General features: G+C 39.1%; 1 protein-coding gene across 3 annotated transcripts in view; it reads left to right on the top strand.

The window, feature by feature from the left end:
• Positions 1-14,565, top strand: part of SCARB1 (scavenger receptor class B member 1) — a 629,187-nt gene extending 614,622 nt beyond the window's left edge. For all 3 annotated transcript variants that reach the window (XM_053701843.1, XM_053701842.1, XM_053701841.1), the window contains one exon: positions 12,604-14,565. In XM_053701843.1, coding sequence (XP_053557818.1) covers positions 12,604-12,711 — 108 coding nt within the window. In that variant the 3' untranslated portion in view covers positions 12,712-14,565. The remainder of the gene's footprint in view (positions 1-12,603) is intronic.
• The last annotated feature ends 2,498 nt before the right edge of the window (positions 14,566-17,063 follow it).

The following is a 17,063-nucleotide window of genomic DNA, read 5'->3' as shown; positions in this document are numbered from 1 at the left end:
ATACGCGTTTCGGAAAGAAATTCCGTAGTCACAGCCTGATGTGCTGACCCCCACGTCTTGTTTAAAAACCTTATTGGCAAATGTGATAGGTTAAAACAAACCAACGCCCTGATGACACTGACCAATGTTGTAGGAAAAGCAATTAAGTAAAATCCTACCTATTCTCTGTAAAAGTAAACTGTAAGCCTATTCTTATTGTTGACCCTTAGTAAGATGTAACGGCAAATATGACAATACTAATTCTAATCTTATACATTCTAATATTATATAACTATGTCAATACAAGGTATGGACATGAGCAGGATATAGAATTTAGATTTTAGAATTTAGAATACCAACATACATGAGATAAATATGCGAATGATCATATATGCATATGGCAATATAAACACATTTGATACGAAAAAAAAAAAATATATATATATATATATATATATATACACACAAGTAGAGTGAAATGGTGGTAAATAGGATATAATAATGCAAAATCATATACTAGGAATGTGTTAGAGACTGGTAGTAGATTAAATGTGACAATACACTTATAGAATAGGTATAAATATAATTAAGAATGCAAAGACTAGAAAAACTAGTATTCAGCAATTACATATGGAGTTACATGTAAAAAGCATTTATCGGTACATATAGCAGGATCAATGACCTGAACGATAGTGAAGGTCCTATCTGGTACACTTTATATGCTTAGAAAGAGGTTCCGACATCCATCAATTCTTTAAAAGTACAAAGTCTTTATTAAGGTATCTTTAAAACAGGAACACAGCAAACAATAAACAGACGGTCAAGTGGACTTAGGCGCAGCACGCAGGCATACGCGTTTCGGAAGTAAATTCTGTAGTCACAGCCTATGTGCTAAACCCCCACATCCAGTTTAAAAACCTAATAGGCAAATGTAATTGGTTAAAACAAAACAACGCCCTAGTGTCACTGACCAATAATATGAGATTATCAATTAAGAAATTCATGTCTATTCTCTTAAAGAGCAACATAATAGCACCAGTATCACACTTAGCCTTATAAGAAATGTGTTAAAAGAGCAAGGAAATATGAGAAACTAACAAAACACCTGATAGATAAAAAGTTCTGTGCAGTTTAATAAAGAATCTGTGGATTTGGAACAAAGGTTGATCAGTAGGAAATATCCCAAAGCTATAGTGAGAAGAGCTAAAATGGCAGTGAGTGCTATAGAGAGAAAAGATCTACTACATTTGAAATCCACTGAGGGGAATGTTTTCAAAGGTGTAACTTTTGTCACCAATCATAGTGTACAGTATCAAGAGATATGCAAAATTGTGCGCAAACATTTTTCACTCCTCTCCGCGGATGACAAACTAGTCAACACTGTTAATAATGGCCTAAGATGCTCATACAGGAGGAGCCCAACTTTGGGTAACATCTTAGCACCAACATTACTCAAACCAAAGGATGAGCCAAGGGGATCCTGGTTGAGGCTCACTGGCATGTTCAGATGTGTTCGACGAAAATGTAAACCCTGTGATTATGTCAAAGTGACTAAACTTCTCTAGCAGGGTTACACACAAAACTTATGATATAGGTACATGTATGAATTGCACAACTGAATATGCCATATACCTCATCGATTGTTCCCTTTGCAATGTGCAGTACGTGGGGCTCACCTCTAGGGACCTCAATACTAGAATGCGTGAACATTTGTCATCATTTAAAGTTAACAGAGCAACTACACCTATAGTCCAGCACTTTGGTGCTTTCCACAATAATGACCTGAAATACTTCTCTTGGTGTGCCATAGAGAAGATTACCAGACCCACAAGAGGTGGGGACATTGACACTATCTTGGCAAGAAGGGAAGCTTATTGGATATTCACTCTAGATACTAGGCTACCTAAAGGGCTCAATTCAGCATCATATTGTATGCATTGCAGTTTTACTATCTACAACTCTTTGTGAATAACTCGGCATACAAATGTTGTCACTCTTGGTACATTTTGCTTATATCTATTTCATTTTCTGTGAGTGCATTATTCTGTTACATATATATACTCCAGTTAGCTTAATTAGGTTAATCATTTTAACACGTCTAGACATATCCTTATATAATCATAACTTATACTTTTTTGGATGAGAAGTTCTCATTCTGCTATAAGGTCACTGATATACCATTATTATGTATAAGTATTAAGTAATATTTCCCTATTAAGGCTGTATATGTCTATAATCTGTTACTTTAAGCTTGTATTATGTGGTACTATTTCTATTTTATAACATTGGCTATGTGGAGGTGTACGTAATGTATTACCACAAATTTATAGTCTTTAGTTCAAATTTATATTTAAATTTTAAAATTATTTCTAATTTCTACCACAGTATATATGGTACCATATAAAGTGTACCAGATAGGACCTTCACTATCGTTCAGGTCATTGATCATGCTATATGTACCGATAAATGCTTTTTACATGTAACTCCATATGTAATTGCTGTATACTAGTTTTTCTAGTCTTTGCATTCTTAATTATATTTATATTTATACCTATTCTTTAAGTGTATTGTCACATTTTTGAATCTACTACCAGTCTCTAACACATTCCTAGTATATGATTTTGCATTATTATTATATCCTATTTACCACCATTTCACTCTACTTGTGTGTGTATGTATATATATATATATATATATATTTTATTTATTTTTTGTATCAAATGTGTTTACATTGCCATATGCATATATGATCATTCGCATATTTATCTCATGTATGTTAGTATTCTAAATTCTAAAATCTAAATTCTATATCCTGCTCATGTCCATAGCTTGTATTGACATAGTTATATAATATTAGAATGTATAAGATTAGAATTAGTATTGTCATATTTGGCGTTACATCTTACTAAGGGTTAACAATGAGAATAGGCTTACAGTTTACTTTTACAGAGAATAGGTAGGATTTTACTTAATTGCTTTTCCTACAACATTGATCAGTGTCATCAGGGCTTTGGTTTGTTTTAACCTATCACATTTGCCAATAAGGTTTTTAAACAAGACGTGGGGGTCAGCACATCAGGCTGTGAATACGGAATTTCTTTCCGAAACGCGTATGCCTGTGTGCTGCGCCCAGGTCTGACTTGACTATGTGTTTTGCTGTGTTCCTGTTTTAAAGTTTTCAAATAAAGGTTTCTTACTTTTAAACTATTTGATGGATGTCGGAATCTCTTTTGCATGAACTATAAATTATCAGAACATATATTAGCACTTAAAAATAGAGCAATAGATGATTCTCAGTCAGAAGTAAATGAGGGTTCGCCATCTACCTCTCCCCAAGTGTCACAACCAGTAACGCTCGCACAAGTGATGCCAAGTACCTCTAGTGCGTCACATTCATTTACTTTACAAGACATGGCCACAGTTATGAACCCTCACTGAGGTTTTATCCAAACTGCCTGGTTTACAAGGAAAGTGGGACAGCTCTGGGGTAAGGAAAAATGCGGAGCCGTCTCACGCTTTAGTAGCCGTTTCTGATATGCCCTCTCAATGCTCTGAAGGGGTGAGGGATTTATCTGAGGGAGAAATTTCTGATTCAGGAAAGACGCTTCCTCAGACAGATTCTGATATGACGGCCTTTAAATTTAAGCTTGAACACCTCCGCTTATTTCTTAGGGAGGTATTAGCAACTCTAGATGACTAGTGGTCCCAAAGAAATTGTGTAAAATGGATAGATACTTAGAGGTTCCTGTTTACACTGATGTTTTTCCAGTCCCTAAGAGGATTGTCAATATTATTGTTAAGGAGTGGGATAGACCAGGTATTCCGTTCACTTCCCCTCCTGTTTTTAAGAAAATGTTTCCCATATCTGATACCATAAGGGACTCATGGCAGACAGTTCCTAAGGTGGAGGGAGCTATTTCTACTCTAAGCGTACAACTATACCTATCGAGGAAAGTTGTGCTTTCAAAGATCCTATGGATAAAAAAATAGAGGGTCTCCTGAAGAAAATTTTTGTTCATCAAGGTTTTTCTCTCCAACCTATTGCGTGCATTGTTCCTGTAACGACTGCAGCTGCTTTCTGGTTTGAGGCTCTAGAAGAGTCTCTTCAAATGGAGACTCCATTAGAGGAAATTATGGACAGAATTAAGGCACTTAAGTTGGCTAATTCTTTTATTACAGATGCTGCTTTTCAACTGGCTAAATTAGCGGCAAAGAATTCAGGTTTTTCCATTTTAGCACGCAGGGTGTTATTGCTTAAGTCCTGGTCTGCTGATGTGTCATCTAAATCTAAACTTTTGAACATTCCTTTCAAAGGTAAGACCCTATTCGGGCCTGAACTGAAGGAGATTATTTCAGACATTACTGGAGGGAAAGGTCATGCCCTCCCTCAGGATAGATCAAATAAGATGAGGGCCAAACAAAATAATTTTCGTTCCTTTCGGAACTTTAAGAGTGGTCCCACTTCAGCTTCCTCTGCTACAAAGCAAGAGGGTAATTTTGCCCAATCCAAGTCAGTCTGGAGACCTAACCAGGCTTGGAACAAGGGTAAACAGGCCAAGAAGCCTGCAGCTGCTTCTAAGACAGCATGAAGGGGTAGCCCCCGATCCGGGACCAGATCTAGTAGGGGGTAGACTCTCTCTCTTCGCTCAGGCTTGGGTGAGAGATGTTCAGGATCCCTGGGCTTTAGAAATTGTGTCCCAGGGATATCTTCTGGAATTCAAGGGCTCCCTTCCAAGGGGGAGATTTCACATTTCTCAATTGTCTGTAAACCAGACAAAGAGAGAGGCATTCTTACGCTGTGTAGAAGACCTACATACCATGGGGGTGATTCGCCCAGTCCCAAAGGAGGAACAGGGGCTAGGGTTTTATTCAAACCTGTTTGTGGTTCCCAAGAAAGAGGGAACTTTCAGACCAATCTTGGATCTCAAAATTCTAAACAAGTTCCTCAAAGTTCCATCATTCAAGGTGGAGACTATTCGGACTATTCTGCCTCTGATCCAGGAGGGTCAATATATGACTACCATGGACTTAAAGGATGCGTATCTACACATCCCTATTCAGAGATCATCATCAATTCCTCAGATTCGCCTTTCTAAACAGGCATTACCAGTTTATGGCCCTTCCTTTCGGATTGGCCACGGCTCCCAGAATTTTCACAAAAGTGCTAGGGTCCCTTCTGGCGGTTCTACGACCACGGGGCATAGCAGTGGCGCCTTATCTAGACGACATCTTAATTCAGGCGTTGACTTTCCAGCTAGCCAAGTCTCACACAGACATTGTGTTGGCTTTTCTGACACGGGTGGAAGGTGAACATAAAAAAGAGTTCTCTCTTCCCTCTTACAAGAGTTTCCTTCCTAGGGACTCTGATAGACTCGGTAGAAATGAAAATATTTCTGACGGAGGTCAGAAAGTTAAAACTCTTATCCACTTGCCGAGCTCTTCATTCCATTCCTCGGCCATCAGTGGCTCAGTGTATGGAGGTAATCGGACTCATGGTAGCGGCAATGGACATAGTTCCTTTTGCCCGTCTACACCTCAGACCACTGCAACTATGCATGCTCAAATAGTGGAATGGGGATTATGCAGACTTATCTCCTCAACTGCATCTGGACCAGGAGACCAGAGGTCTCAGGACCACCTGTCTCAGGGAATGTGCTTCCGCAGGCCAGAGTGGCTCATTGTAACGACAGATGCCAGCCTGCTAGGCTGGGGTGCAGTCTGGAACTCCCTGAAAGCACAGGGCTTATGGTCTCGGGAGGAAGCTCTCCTCCCGATAAATATTTTAGAACTGAGAGCTATTTTCAATGTGCTTCAGGCGTGGCCTCAGCTTGCTGCGGCCAAATTCATCAGGTTTCAGTCGGACAACATCACGACTGTAGCTTATATCAATCATCAGGGAGGAACAAGGAGTTCTCTAGCGATGATGGAGGTAACCAAAATAATCCGGTGGGCAGAGGATCACTCTTGCCATCTCTCAGCAATCCACATCCCAGGAGTAGAGAACTGGGAGGCGGATTTTCTAAGTCGTCAGACTCTTCATCCGGGGGAGTGGGAACTCCATCCGGAGGTATTCGCCCAGCTGATTCAGCTATGGGGCAAACCAGAATTGGATCTGATGGCGTCTCGTCAGAATGCCAAACTTCCTTGTTACGGGTCCAGGTCCCAGGATCCCAAGGCGTTACTGATAGATGCTCTAGCAGTGCCTTGGTCCTTCAATCTGGCTTATGTATTTCCACCGTTTCCTCTCCTCCCACGTCTGGTTGCCAGAATCAAGCAGGAGAGAGCTTCGGTAATTCTGATAGCTCCTGCGTGGCCACTCTGCCAATGAGGCGGGACCTTCTAATTCAAGGGCCGTTCACACATCCAAATTTAATTTCTCTGCATCTGACTGCTTGGAGATTGAACGCATGATTTTATCAAAGCGTGGTTTCTCTGAATCGGTCATTGATACCCTGATTCAGGCTAGAAAGCCTGTCACCAGGAAGATTTATCATAAGATTTGGCGCAAATATCTTTATTGGTGTGAATCCAAAGGTTACTCGTGGAGTAAGATTAGGATTCCTAGAATATTGTTTTTTCTCCAAGATGGTTTGGAGAAGGGATTATCTGCTAGTTCTCTTAAAGGTCAAATATCTGCTTTGTCTATTCTACTTCACAAACGTCTGGCAGATGTCCCAGACGTTAAAGCATTTAGTCAGGCTTTGGTCAGAATCAAGCCTGTATTTAAACCTGTTGCTCCGCCATGGAGCCTAAACTTAGTTCTTAAAGTTCTTCAAGGGGTTCCGTTAGTAGCTTAATATCTATGGAATGAATAGGTTCAATCTTGGAAAGTTTTGTTTTTAGTAGCTATCTCTTTGGCTCGAAGAGTTTCTGAGCTATCTGCTTTACAATGTGATTCCCCTTACCTCGTTTTCCATGCAGATAAGGTGGTTTTACGTACCAAACCTGGGTTTCTTCCTAAGGTTGTTTCTAATAAGAATATCAATCAAGAGATTGTGGTTCCTTCTTTGTGTCCTAATCCTTCATCTAAGAAGGAACGTCTGTTACACAATCTTGATGTGGTTCGTGCTTTAAAATTCTACTTACAAGCAACTAAAGATTTCCGTCAAACATCTTCTTTGTTGTTTATTCTGGTAAACGGAGAGGTCAAAGGGCTACGGCTACCTCTCTTTCCTTTTGGCTGAAAATCATCATCCGTTTGGCCTATGAGACTGCTGGATGGCAGCCTCCTGAAAGGATTACTGCTCATTCTACTAGAGCTGTGGCTTCCACATGGGCTTTTAAAAATGAGGCTTTTGTTGAACAGATTTGTAAGGCGGCGACTTGGTCTTCGCTTCATACTTTTTCCAAATTTTCCAAATTCGATACTTTTGCTTCTTCTGAGGCTATTTTTGGGAGAAAGGTTCTACAAGCAGTGGTGCCTTCCATTTAAGGTCCCTGTCTTGTCCCTTCCTTCATCCGTGTCCTAAAGCTTTGGTATTGGTATCCCACAAGTAAGGATGAATCCGTGGACTCGATACATCTTACAAGAGAAAACATAATTTATGCTTACCTGATAAATTTATTTCTCTTGTGATGTATCGAGTCCACGGCCCGCCCTGTTTTTTAAGACAGGCATATATATTTTTATTTTTAAACTTTCAGTCACCACTGCACCCTATGGTTTCTCCTTTTTCTTCCTAGCCTTAGGTCAAATGACTGGGGGGGGAGCTAAGGGGGGAGCTATATAGGCAGCTCTGCTGTGGGTGCTCTCTTTGCCACTTCCTGTAGGGGAGGAGAATATCCCACAAGTAAGGATGAATCCGTGGACTCGATGCATCACAAGAGAAATAAATTTATCTGGTAAGCATAAATTATGTTTTTTTTACTTTCTTTTTGAGCCGTTCGAAACGCACACTTGTTATTCCTGTGGCACAGTTTCTTTTCTCAGCCCTTCTCACGTGACTCTCTGCTCTTCAGTGTTATTGCAGAGAGTGGAGCTTAGTGAGTCTTGGAGTGTCAGCTTGGCGGCTAAGTTTTTTGACGGTCGGATCGTCTGCTAGGAGGAGAGGAACTCTAATTTCACCTGGAGAGTCTTGCTTCCTCTTACTAGTGGTATTTTCAATTCCTGACACGGTAGGAGCTTCAGGCAGTCTGAATGTGACAGATTCCTTTTGCCCTAAGTCTAATAAACTTTTTAGTATCTAAAGTTCTTTTATGTGAGTTTCATTACGTTCTGTGGGAACAGTTTGTTTCTAATGTTTTATTTGAATTTAATTTTGTCATCTTTAGTGGGAACTTGTTTCTGTAGCTATGGACCACAGAACAGGATCCTCTATTTCTTTGGATAAATGCTTATTATATTTAGAGGCCCAAATCGTTCTGCCTATGCAATTTTGTTCCTCATGCTTAGCTAAAACTTTAAAATTTAAAGACAAAAAACTCCCTTCTGAGCCAAGTGTCTCTCAGGATAATGCTATGAGTGACATGCCTCAGCTTTCTCCTCAAACGTCCCAAGCCTTAATTGTTTTTACATACAGTGCCTTGTGTTTCCTCTCAACCTCCTGGGGATGTTTATTTACCTGGGGATTTTGCTGCACAAATAACTTCTGCTGTGTCTGCAGCTTTATCTGCTTTCCCTGCTACGGGTAAGCATAAGAGGAAATCTAAAAAATGTTCTGCTAGTAAAGTTTCTGACCCCTCTAAATCTGCGCTGGTCAACCTCTCCCCTATGTATGACGAGGAGGATACCTCAGTAGCTTCTGGGGGTGAGATCTGGGACTCTGACATAGTAGGGGAAGATTCTGCAGAATCTGAAGAAATTAATTTCAGATTTAAGCTTGAACACCTCCGGTTGCTTCGGAAAGGAGGTTCTAGCTACTTTGGATGACTCCAAACCTTCTGTCAATGTCAACCCTAAAAAGTCAACTAAACTTAATAGAGTTTATGATTCTCCCTCTTCTGTGGAAGTTTTTCCTGTTCCAGACAAGATGTCCGAAATTATATTTTAGGATTGGGATAAGCCAGGAATTCCTTTTTCCCCTTCCCCTGTTTTTAAAAAGATGTTTCCTGTTGCTGACTTCATTCGTGACGCACTGTGCCTAAGGTAGAAGAAGCAATTTCTACTCTGGCCAAAAGAACTACTATTTCTATAGAGGATAGTTGTTCTTTCAAGGCATCATCTTTTCAACTAGCAAATTCTCATACAGAGATGTTATTGTCTTTTTTCTACGTTCCCACGGCTAGAAAGTGAATCTGGAAAAGAGTTCCCTTGTTCCGGCTACAAGGGTGTGTTTCTTAGGGACAATCATAGATTCCCTGTCCATGAAGATTTTCCCGACGGATGTCAGGAAATCCAAACTACTTGCTTCATGCCTTTCTCTCCAGTCTGCTATTCGGCCATCAGTGGCTCAATGCATGGAGGTGATTGGTCTGATGGTAGCTTCCATGGACATCATTCCTTTTGCTCGGTTCCATCTGAGACATCTGCAACTATGTATGCTCAGTCAATGGAACTTAGACCACTCAGATCTATCGCAGAGGATAGATCTGGATCCCCTAACAAGAGACTCTCTCTCGTGGTGGATTTCACAGGACCATCTGTCTCTGGGCACTTGCTTCCTGAGACCTTCCTGGGTGATTGTGACCACGGATGCCAGCCTGTTAGGCTGGGGAGCAGTTTGGGGCTCTCTAAAGGCTCAAGGCCTGTGGACTCGGGAGGAGTCTTCTCTTCCCATAAACATCTTAGAGTTGAGAGCAATCTTAAATACCATGACAGCTTGGCCTCAATTATCTTGTCCGGTGTATCAGTTTCCAATCAGACAACATCACCTCGGTAGCTTACATCAACTATCAGGGGGGAACTCGGGGTTCCTTAGCAATAAAGGAGGTGACTCACATTCTGCAGTGGGCTGTAGCTCATGATTGTCTATCTGCCATCCACATTCCAGGGGGGGACAACTGGGAGGCAGATTTTCTGAGCAGACAAACTTTTCACCTCGGGGAGTGGGCTCTTCATCCGCAGGTGTTCTCTCGGATAACCCTCAGGTGGGGGCTTCCGGAGTTGGGTCTGATGGCGTCTCGACAAAACGCCAAGCTTCCAGGGTACAGTTCAAGGTCAAGAGATCCTCAGGCCGTTCTGATAGACGCTCTGGCGGTTCCTTGGAACTTCAATCTGGCTTACCTTTTTCCTCCGTTTGCTCTCCTTCCATGAGTCATTGCTCGTATCAAACAGGAGAGAGCATCTCTGATTTTAATAGCTCCTGCATGGCCTCGCAGGATCTGGTTTGTGGATTTAGTGAAGATGTCATCACCTTGGAGGTTACCTCTGAGAAGGGACCTTCTACTTCAATGTCCCTTACTACATCTGGATCTAGATTCTCTGAAGCTGGATGCTTGGAGATTGAACGCCTAGTTTTGGCTAGGCGTTGCTTCTCTGAGACGGTCATTGATGCCATGCTCCAGGCTCGTAAACCTGTTACTCGCAAGATTTACCATAAGGTATGGTGCAAATACCTTTATTGGTGAGAATTGAAGGGGTTCTCTTGGAGCAGGGTAAGGATACCCAGAACTTTCTTTTCTCCAGGAGGGCCTGGAGAAGGGTTTGTCAGTCAGTACTCTGGAAGGTCAGATTTCTGCACTGTCTATTCTTTTGCATAAACGTCTGGCAGATTTGCATGAAGTCCAATCTTTTGTTCAGGCTCTGGTCAGAATCAGGCCTATGTTTAAACCTGTTGCTCCTCCTTGGAGTCTTAACCTTTTTCTTAAAGTTTTGCAACAGGCTCCATTTGAGCCAATGCATTCTGTTGATATTAAATCGTTATCTTGGAAGGTTCTGTTTCTTCTTGCTATTTCTTCTGCACGCAGGGTTTCTGAACTATCGGCCCTGCAGTGTGATTCCCCTTATCTTATTTTTCATGCAGATAAGGCGGTTCTTCGTACTAAGCTGGAATTTCTTCCTAAGGTGGTGTCGGATCGCAATATTAATCAGGAAATTGTCGTTCATTCTTTTTGTCCCAATCCTTCTACCCAGAAGGAACGTCTTTTGCATAACCTGGATGTTGTGCATGCTCTAAAATTTTACCTTCAAGCAACTAAAGATTTTCGGCAACCTACTGCCCTGTTCGTTGTTTTCTCTGGTAAGTGTAAGGGTCAGAAGGCCACTTCTACTACCCTTTCTCTCTGGTTGAGAAGTGTTATCCGGTTAGCTTATAACAGCTGGACAGCAACCTCCTGAGAGAATAACAGCTCATTCCTAGGCTATATCCTCTTCCTGGGCTTTCCAACATGAAGCTTCTGTGGAGCAAATTTGCAAGGCGGCAACTTGGTCCTCTCTGCATACCTTTTCCAAATTCTACAAATTTGATACTTTTTCGTCGGGTGAGACTTCCTTTGGGAGAAAAGTTCTTCAAGCAATGGTGCCTTCTGTTTAGGTCTGTCTGCCTTGTTCTCCCTCCCTTTTCATTCTGTGTCCTCTAGCTTGGGTATTAGTTCTTACTAGTAATCGGAATGAAGTTGTGGACTCTTCATGCCATAGGAAAAAAAACCTAAATTTATGTTTACCTGATGATAAATGTCTTTCTTTCAGGGCATGGAGATTCCACGACCCCGTCCTTATTTAAATTTAAGAAGGCAGCTTTTTTGTGTTAACCTCAGGCACCTCTATACCCTTGTGTTATCATCTTTTTCGGGTTCCCTTCGGCTGAATGACTGGGGGTTATGGTTAAGGAAAGTGACACTTAACAGCTTTGCTGGGGTTCTCTTTGCCTCTTCCTGCTGGCCAGGTGTTGAATATCCCACTAGTAATTGTAATGAAATAAAAGAAATTTATCAGGTAAGCATACAATTTGTTTTTTCTTGTATTCTCTGGCAGTTTTTGGTTTGACTTTTCTTAGGCCTACGTGTCTGTGCCCCACCCTTCCTTTCATAAGATTGTTTTCTTACACTATTGTGGTTGTACTAAAGCTGAGTTTATACTTTCATATGTCATCAATTGTGAATAAATGTATATTAAAGGACCACTTGAACATTCTAGTTAGATATCTAAGTATCAAATAACGTTCTCCTTGATTTAGAGCCTCCTTACTATATGTGAACTGAAACACTCTGAAGACTTGTGGGAGCATTTCTATCAAGTTTAAAAACATTGCTAATTATTTAAATATTTCAAGTCTATAGAAATGGATTTATCAGTATAAATGAATCCTACTTTTTTTTTTAAAGTTCTTTCTTTGTGCCTTTTTGTGGTTGTATACAAATGTATAGATTTATTTTTAATATTTACTATGTGCTCTATTAAAACCAAAGCTAGATGATGACAGAGTAAATGCAGTATAAAATATCTTGCTCACAAGAACTGGAAGTGGAAACCATGAAACTCAACCTATATTCTGATAATGTTTAAAACCTAAATATGGTTTTAAAGCAATGAGTTCATTCTAGCCCCTTGGCTGCTGCCCATCATTCTGGTGCAAACAGTTAAACCCTTGGTTGGCAAAAAATAAAATACATGAATGGGAATATTTCTGTTGAAACAAACAAAAGTTGTATATCTGTTTAAATCGTTATTGATGACGCAGGGATAAAACTCTTAGTGTTTTGATCTTAAGCTATTACATTTATTTAAAAGCATTTTGTTTAATACAGCACACGGAGGACTTCCTTGAAGATACACATGAGATAAAAGATGAAGCTCAATGTTCTGATACTACAACACTTTTGGAGGATCCAGATTATGGCTCGCCTCAAACTTGATGAAACTATTGCCTACCTTTCTTCTCTCAGGCACTATAGGGGTGGCTCTATTCACCTAATCACTACACGTCTTATCCTGGCGATTCTAAACGGTCCAATTGTCATAAATTTATTGGGATGAAGCCTGCAAACAAGTGAGCATGTGGAAGGTTGACACAACTAAAATTGCCCATTGTTAAGCAATAAAGAATCACTTTCTGGAGTGCAGGATACAAAACACCGACATAATATGAACATTTTAAAAGAACATATTTTTAATGAGGGGCCTTGAAGAGAAAATGAAAAACATCTGCACTTTGACTGCAAAACAGGGCTGAAAGAGATATATATATATTAAAGCTCTGTTCTGCAGCCACCGTTATGCCAGTCAACTCTAGTTTATGTATTCTAGAATGTGTAGTAAACACCCAAATGTAAGAAACTCTCCATGTGTAGCTCATGTCATTTGTAACCTTTGGCCTGGCCTTTAAAAAAAAAAAAATCTTTTAAGACCATCAAATCATGCAGTTAACCGAACAGTTGTGTGTAAAATGTATTTATTGTAAAAAAAAAATAATGTGAAACTACTTACATCCACTGCAGTAATAGCATAAGTTAGAATTTTACATAGAATTTACATTATATATATATATTTTTTTCATCAAGTTCTAAAAAAAGGCACATTTTTCACTATATATTCTCCTGTTGAAGAAAGTGTTTTTAAGACCATATTTGTATTAAAATAGTCTACTTCTTTTTAGTCTTAAATATCTACATATGCACTTATGTCTATTTTGCAAAGGCAACTAACCTAGATTCCATAATTTAGTAATCTGCCATTTCATTTTTTTGTTCTAGGCACTTAACACATATTGTAAAGGTGTTTTGTTTCATTTATTCTTTGAAATTACTCCCCTACAAAGTGGATTTTTAAGGACACTCATTTATTTGAAAATAATCCTGCTTATTAAGTAGGTTGTTACTCAAGTAGTGCGTGTCTGTTATTTTCCATGTATTTTGTAACTTCTCCTTAGTAGAAGCTTGTTATCGCTGGGAAAAATGTACAGCTTTACTTCATAATATAGTCAAGCATCAAAAATAAATCAAATGCCTTATCTATCCCTTAAATTTAAACCAAAGTCCATATGAGGCACCAAAACTTTTCTGGGTTTAGCTAGTCTAACACTACTAAAAATATGATTGCTAAGTTGCACTGCAATAAAATTCTAAGCTGCCAAACTTTTTTATTGCCACAGTGGGGAAAACTGGTAACTCTTGGTACATTTATAGCTTTGTAAAGAGTAATTTATACTGTCTTTCATGTAATTTTTATCTGTGTAATTCATATATTTTATATGCAATGTGTTTAGAATGAAGATGCTCTGATGTTTATACATATCATTTTTTTTTTTGTATGAAACCTAATCTAATATTTAGGTTAAAAAAAAAAAAAAATCCAGTCCCATACTTTGACTGCTACAGAGTTATATGAGCCTCATGCAGAAAATTTATCTCATCCTCACAATATGAAATGGCAACATTTTCCCCGAGATTTAGTGAGCTGCTATTGCTTTATTTTATAATGCCATTTCTAGCTGTGGCACTGTTAAATGCTACTTTTTATTCTATTCATATCACAAATTTATTATCAAAGCTGCAATAGTGTTTACACCAAGCTACACAATCAGAGTTTCATTCATAATCTGATGTATACTAATAGAATGGTGCTATATATTTTTCTAACGGCTGTTCTTTTTTATAATTGTGTTTGACACCATCTGGAAGAAATTGATCGTAAAAAGTTTTTATAAATGGCACAGTTCACATAAAAAAGTGATTAAAGTGAAAAAATTATAAATTTAAAACTTGGCATAATTAACTGATTCTCTTGTCTTTATTTGTTGTCTGTTCATATTTTTCTGTGCAACACACACATCTTTCCTCTGCATACAACATTTTATTCTGGAAATAGCCTACAGGAACGTTTTCTTTCATACAGGTGATGAGAGTCCACAATCCATTACTACTGGAAATTAGTCTTCCTGGCCACTAGGAGGAGGCAAAGATTTCCAAACCCCAAGAGCTCCATAAAACCCCTCACACCTTTACTAGAAATTAATCTTGTCTTGTCTTTGCCTCCATTGGTGGTAGGTGAAAAAATGAATGTGCTCCAGATGTTCTTTTGTAAGAGGGGTTCTCAGACTGAGTTGAGGCCCAATTTCCTCTCAGAGTGCTACTGATTTATGGAGGGATGTATTGGGTAGTGGCACAATTACACCTTTTGGAGGTTAATCACATGCCTGCCACAGGTGTTGTGGGGACCTGTCCTTCCCTTCCTCCTGTTGGGTCGTCGGTTTATTCCAATTCCATTTTCTCTGCTCTTATGTTTCAGCGTTGGTTTGGCTTTCTACTGGATTCCACTTTATCTTCCAGTAGTTGGGGAGCTATGGGTAAGTACAATTTCTTTCATGTAATTGGCAAGAGTCCATGAGCTAGTGACGTATGGGATATACATTCCTACCAGGAGGGGCAAAGTTTCCCAAACCTCAAAATGCCTATAAATACACCCCTCACCACACCCACAATTCAGTTTTACAAACTTTACCTCCTATGGAGGTGGTGAAGTAAGTTTGTGCTAAGATTTCTACGTTGATATGCGCTTCTCAGCATTTTGAAGCCCGATTCCTCTCAGAGTACAGCGTTTGTCAGAGGGATGTGAAGGGAGTATTGCCTATTGAATGCAATAGTTTTCCTAACTGGGATCTATTTCATAGGTTCTCTGTTACCGGTCGTAGACATTCATCTCCTACCTCCCTTTTCAGATCGACGATATACTCTCATATACCATTACCTCCACTGATAACTGTTTCAGTACTGGTTTGGCTATCTGCTTTATGTGGATGGGTGTCTTTTCGGTAAGTATGTTTTTTATTATTTAAGATACCCCAGCTATGGTTTGGCACTTTATGCATTTATATAAAAGTTCTAAATATATGTATTGTACTTATATTTGCCATGAGTCAGGTTCATGTATTTCCTTATGCAGAATGTCAGTTTCATATTTGGGGAAATAGACATTTTAAGAAATATGACGCGAGTGTGTCATTTCCGGATGTTGTTGGCGCCAAAAAAATTTCAGTTACGTTGTGCGTCATACTTGGCGCCAAAATTTTTCATTCATTTTATACCCCATTGCTCTTTGCCTCTTGCCTTTCTCTATGTCAGAGGGCTATGCTTTTTGCATTTTTTCCCATTCCTGAAACTGTCATATAAGGAAATTGATAATTTTGCTTTATATGTTGTTTTATATTTTGCATTTTGCAAGATGTCTCAATCTGATTCTGTCTCAGAAGTATATGTTGGAACTTTGCTGCCTGACATCTGTTCTACCAAAGCTAAGTGCATTTGTTGTAAGATTGTGGAAATTTTATCTCCAAATGTCATTTGTAATAGTTGTCATGATAAACTTTTACATGCAGATAATGTGTCCATCAGTAATAGTACATTGCCGGTTGCAGTTCCTTCAACTTCTAATGTACATGATATACCTATGAATTTTAAAGAATTTGTTACTGATTCTATTCAGAAGGCTTTGTCTGCATTTCTACCTTCTAATAAACGTAAAAGGTCTTTTAAAACTTCTCATACAGTTGATGAGATTTCAAATGACCGACAACATAATGATTTATCCTCCTCTAATGAGGATCTATCTGATTCAGAAGATCCTTCCTTAGATATTGACACTGACAAATCTACTTATTTATTTAAAATGGAGTATATTCGTTCTTTGTTAAAAGAAGTGTTAATTACTTTGGATATTGAGGAAGCCAGTCCTCTTGACGTTTTTAAACCTCCTGTAGTTACTCCAGAGATCTTTCCTATTCCTGATGATATTTCTGATATGATTTCTAAGGAATGGAATAAGCCGGGTACTTCTTTTATTCCTTCTTCAAGGTTTAAAAAATTGTATCCTTTGCCAGCAATTTCAATAGAGTTTTTGGAAAAGATCACCAAAGTTGATGGGGCTATTTCTACTCTTGCTAAACGTACCACTATTCCTATGGAAGACAGTACTTCTTTTAAAGATCCTTTAGATAGGAAACTTGAATCTTATCTAAGGAAAGCCTATTTATATTCAGGTCATCTTCTCAGGCCTGTAATTTCTTTGGCTGATGTTGTGGCTGCTTCAACTTTTTGGTTGGAGAATTTAGCGCAACAAGAATTGGATTCTGACATATCTAGCATTGTTTGCTTGCTGCAACATGCTAATCATTTTATTTGCGATAAGAGCTTTGTGACTTAAATCCTGGAATGCTGATATGACATCTAAATCTAGATTACTATCTCTTTCTTTCCAAGGTAATAATTTATTT

Source organism: Bombina bombina, chromosome 2, assembly GCF_027579735.1.
Source record: "Bombina bombina isolate aBomBom1 chromosome 2, aBomBom1.pri, whole genome shotgun sequence".
Taxonomy (NCBI): Eukaryota; Metazoa; Chordata; class Amphibia; order Anura; family Bombinatoridae; genus Bombina; species Bombina bombina.
This window is presented reverse-complemented; position numbering and strand designations above follow the sequence as displayed.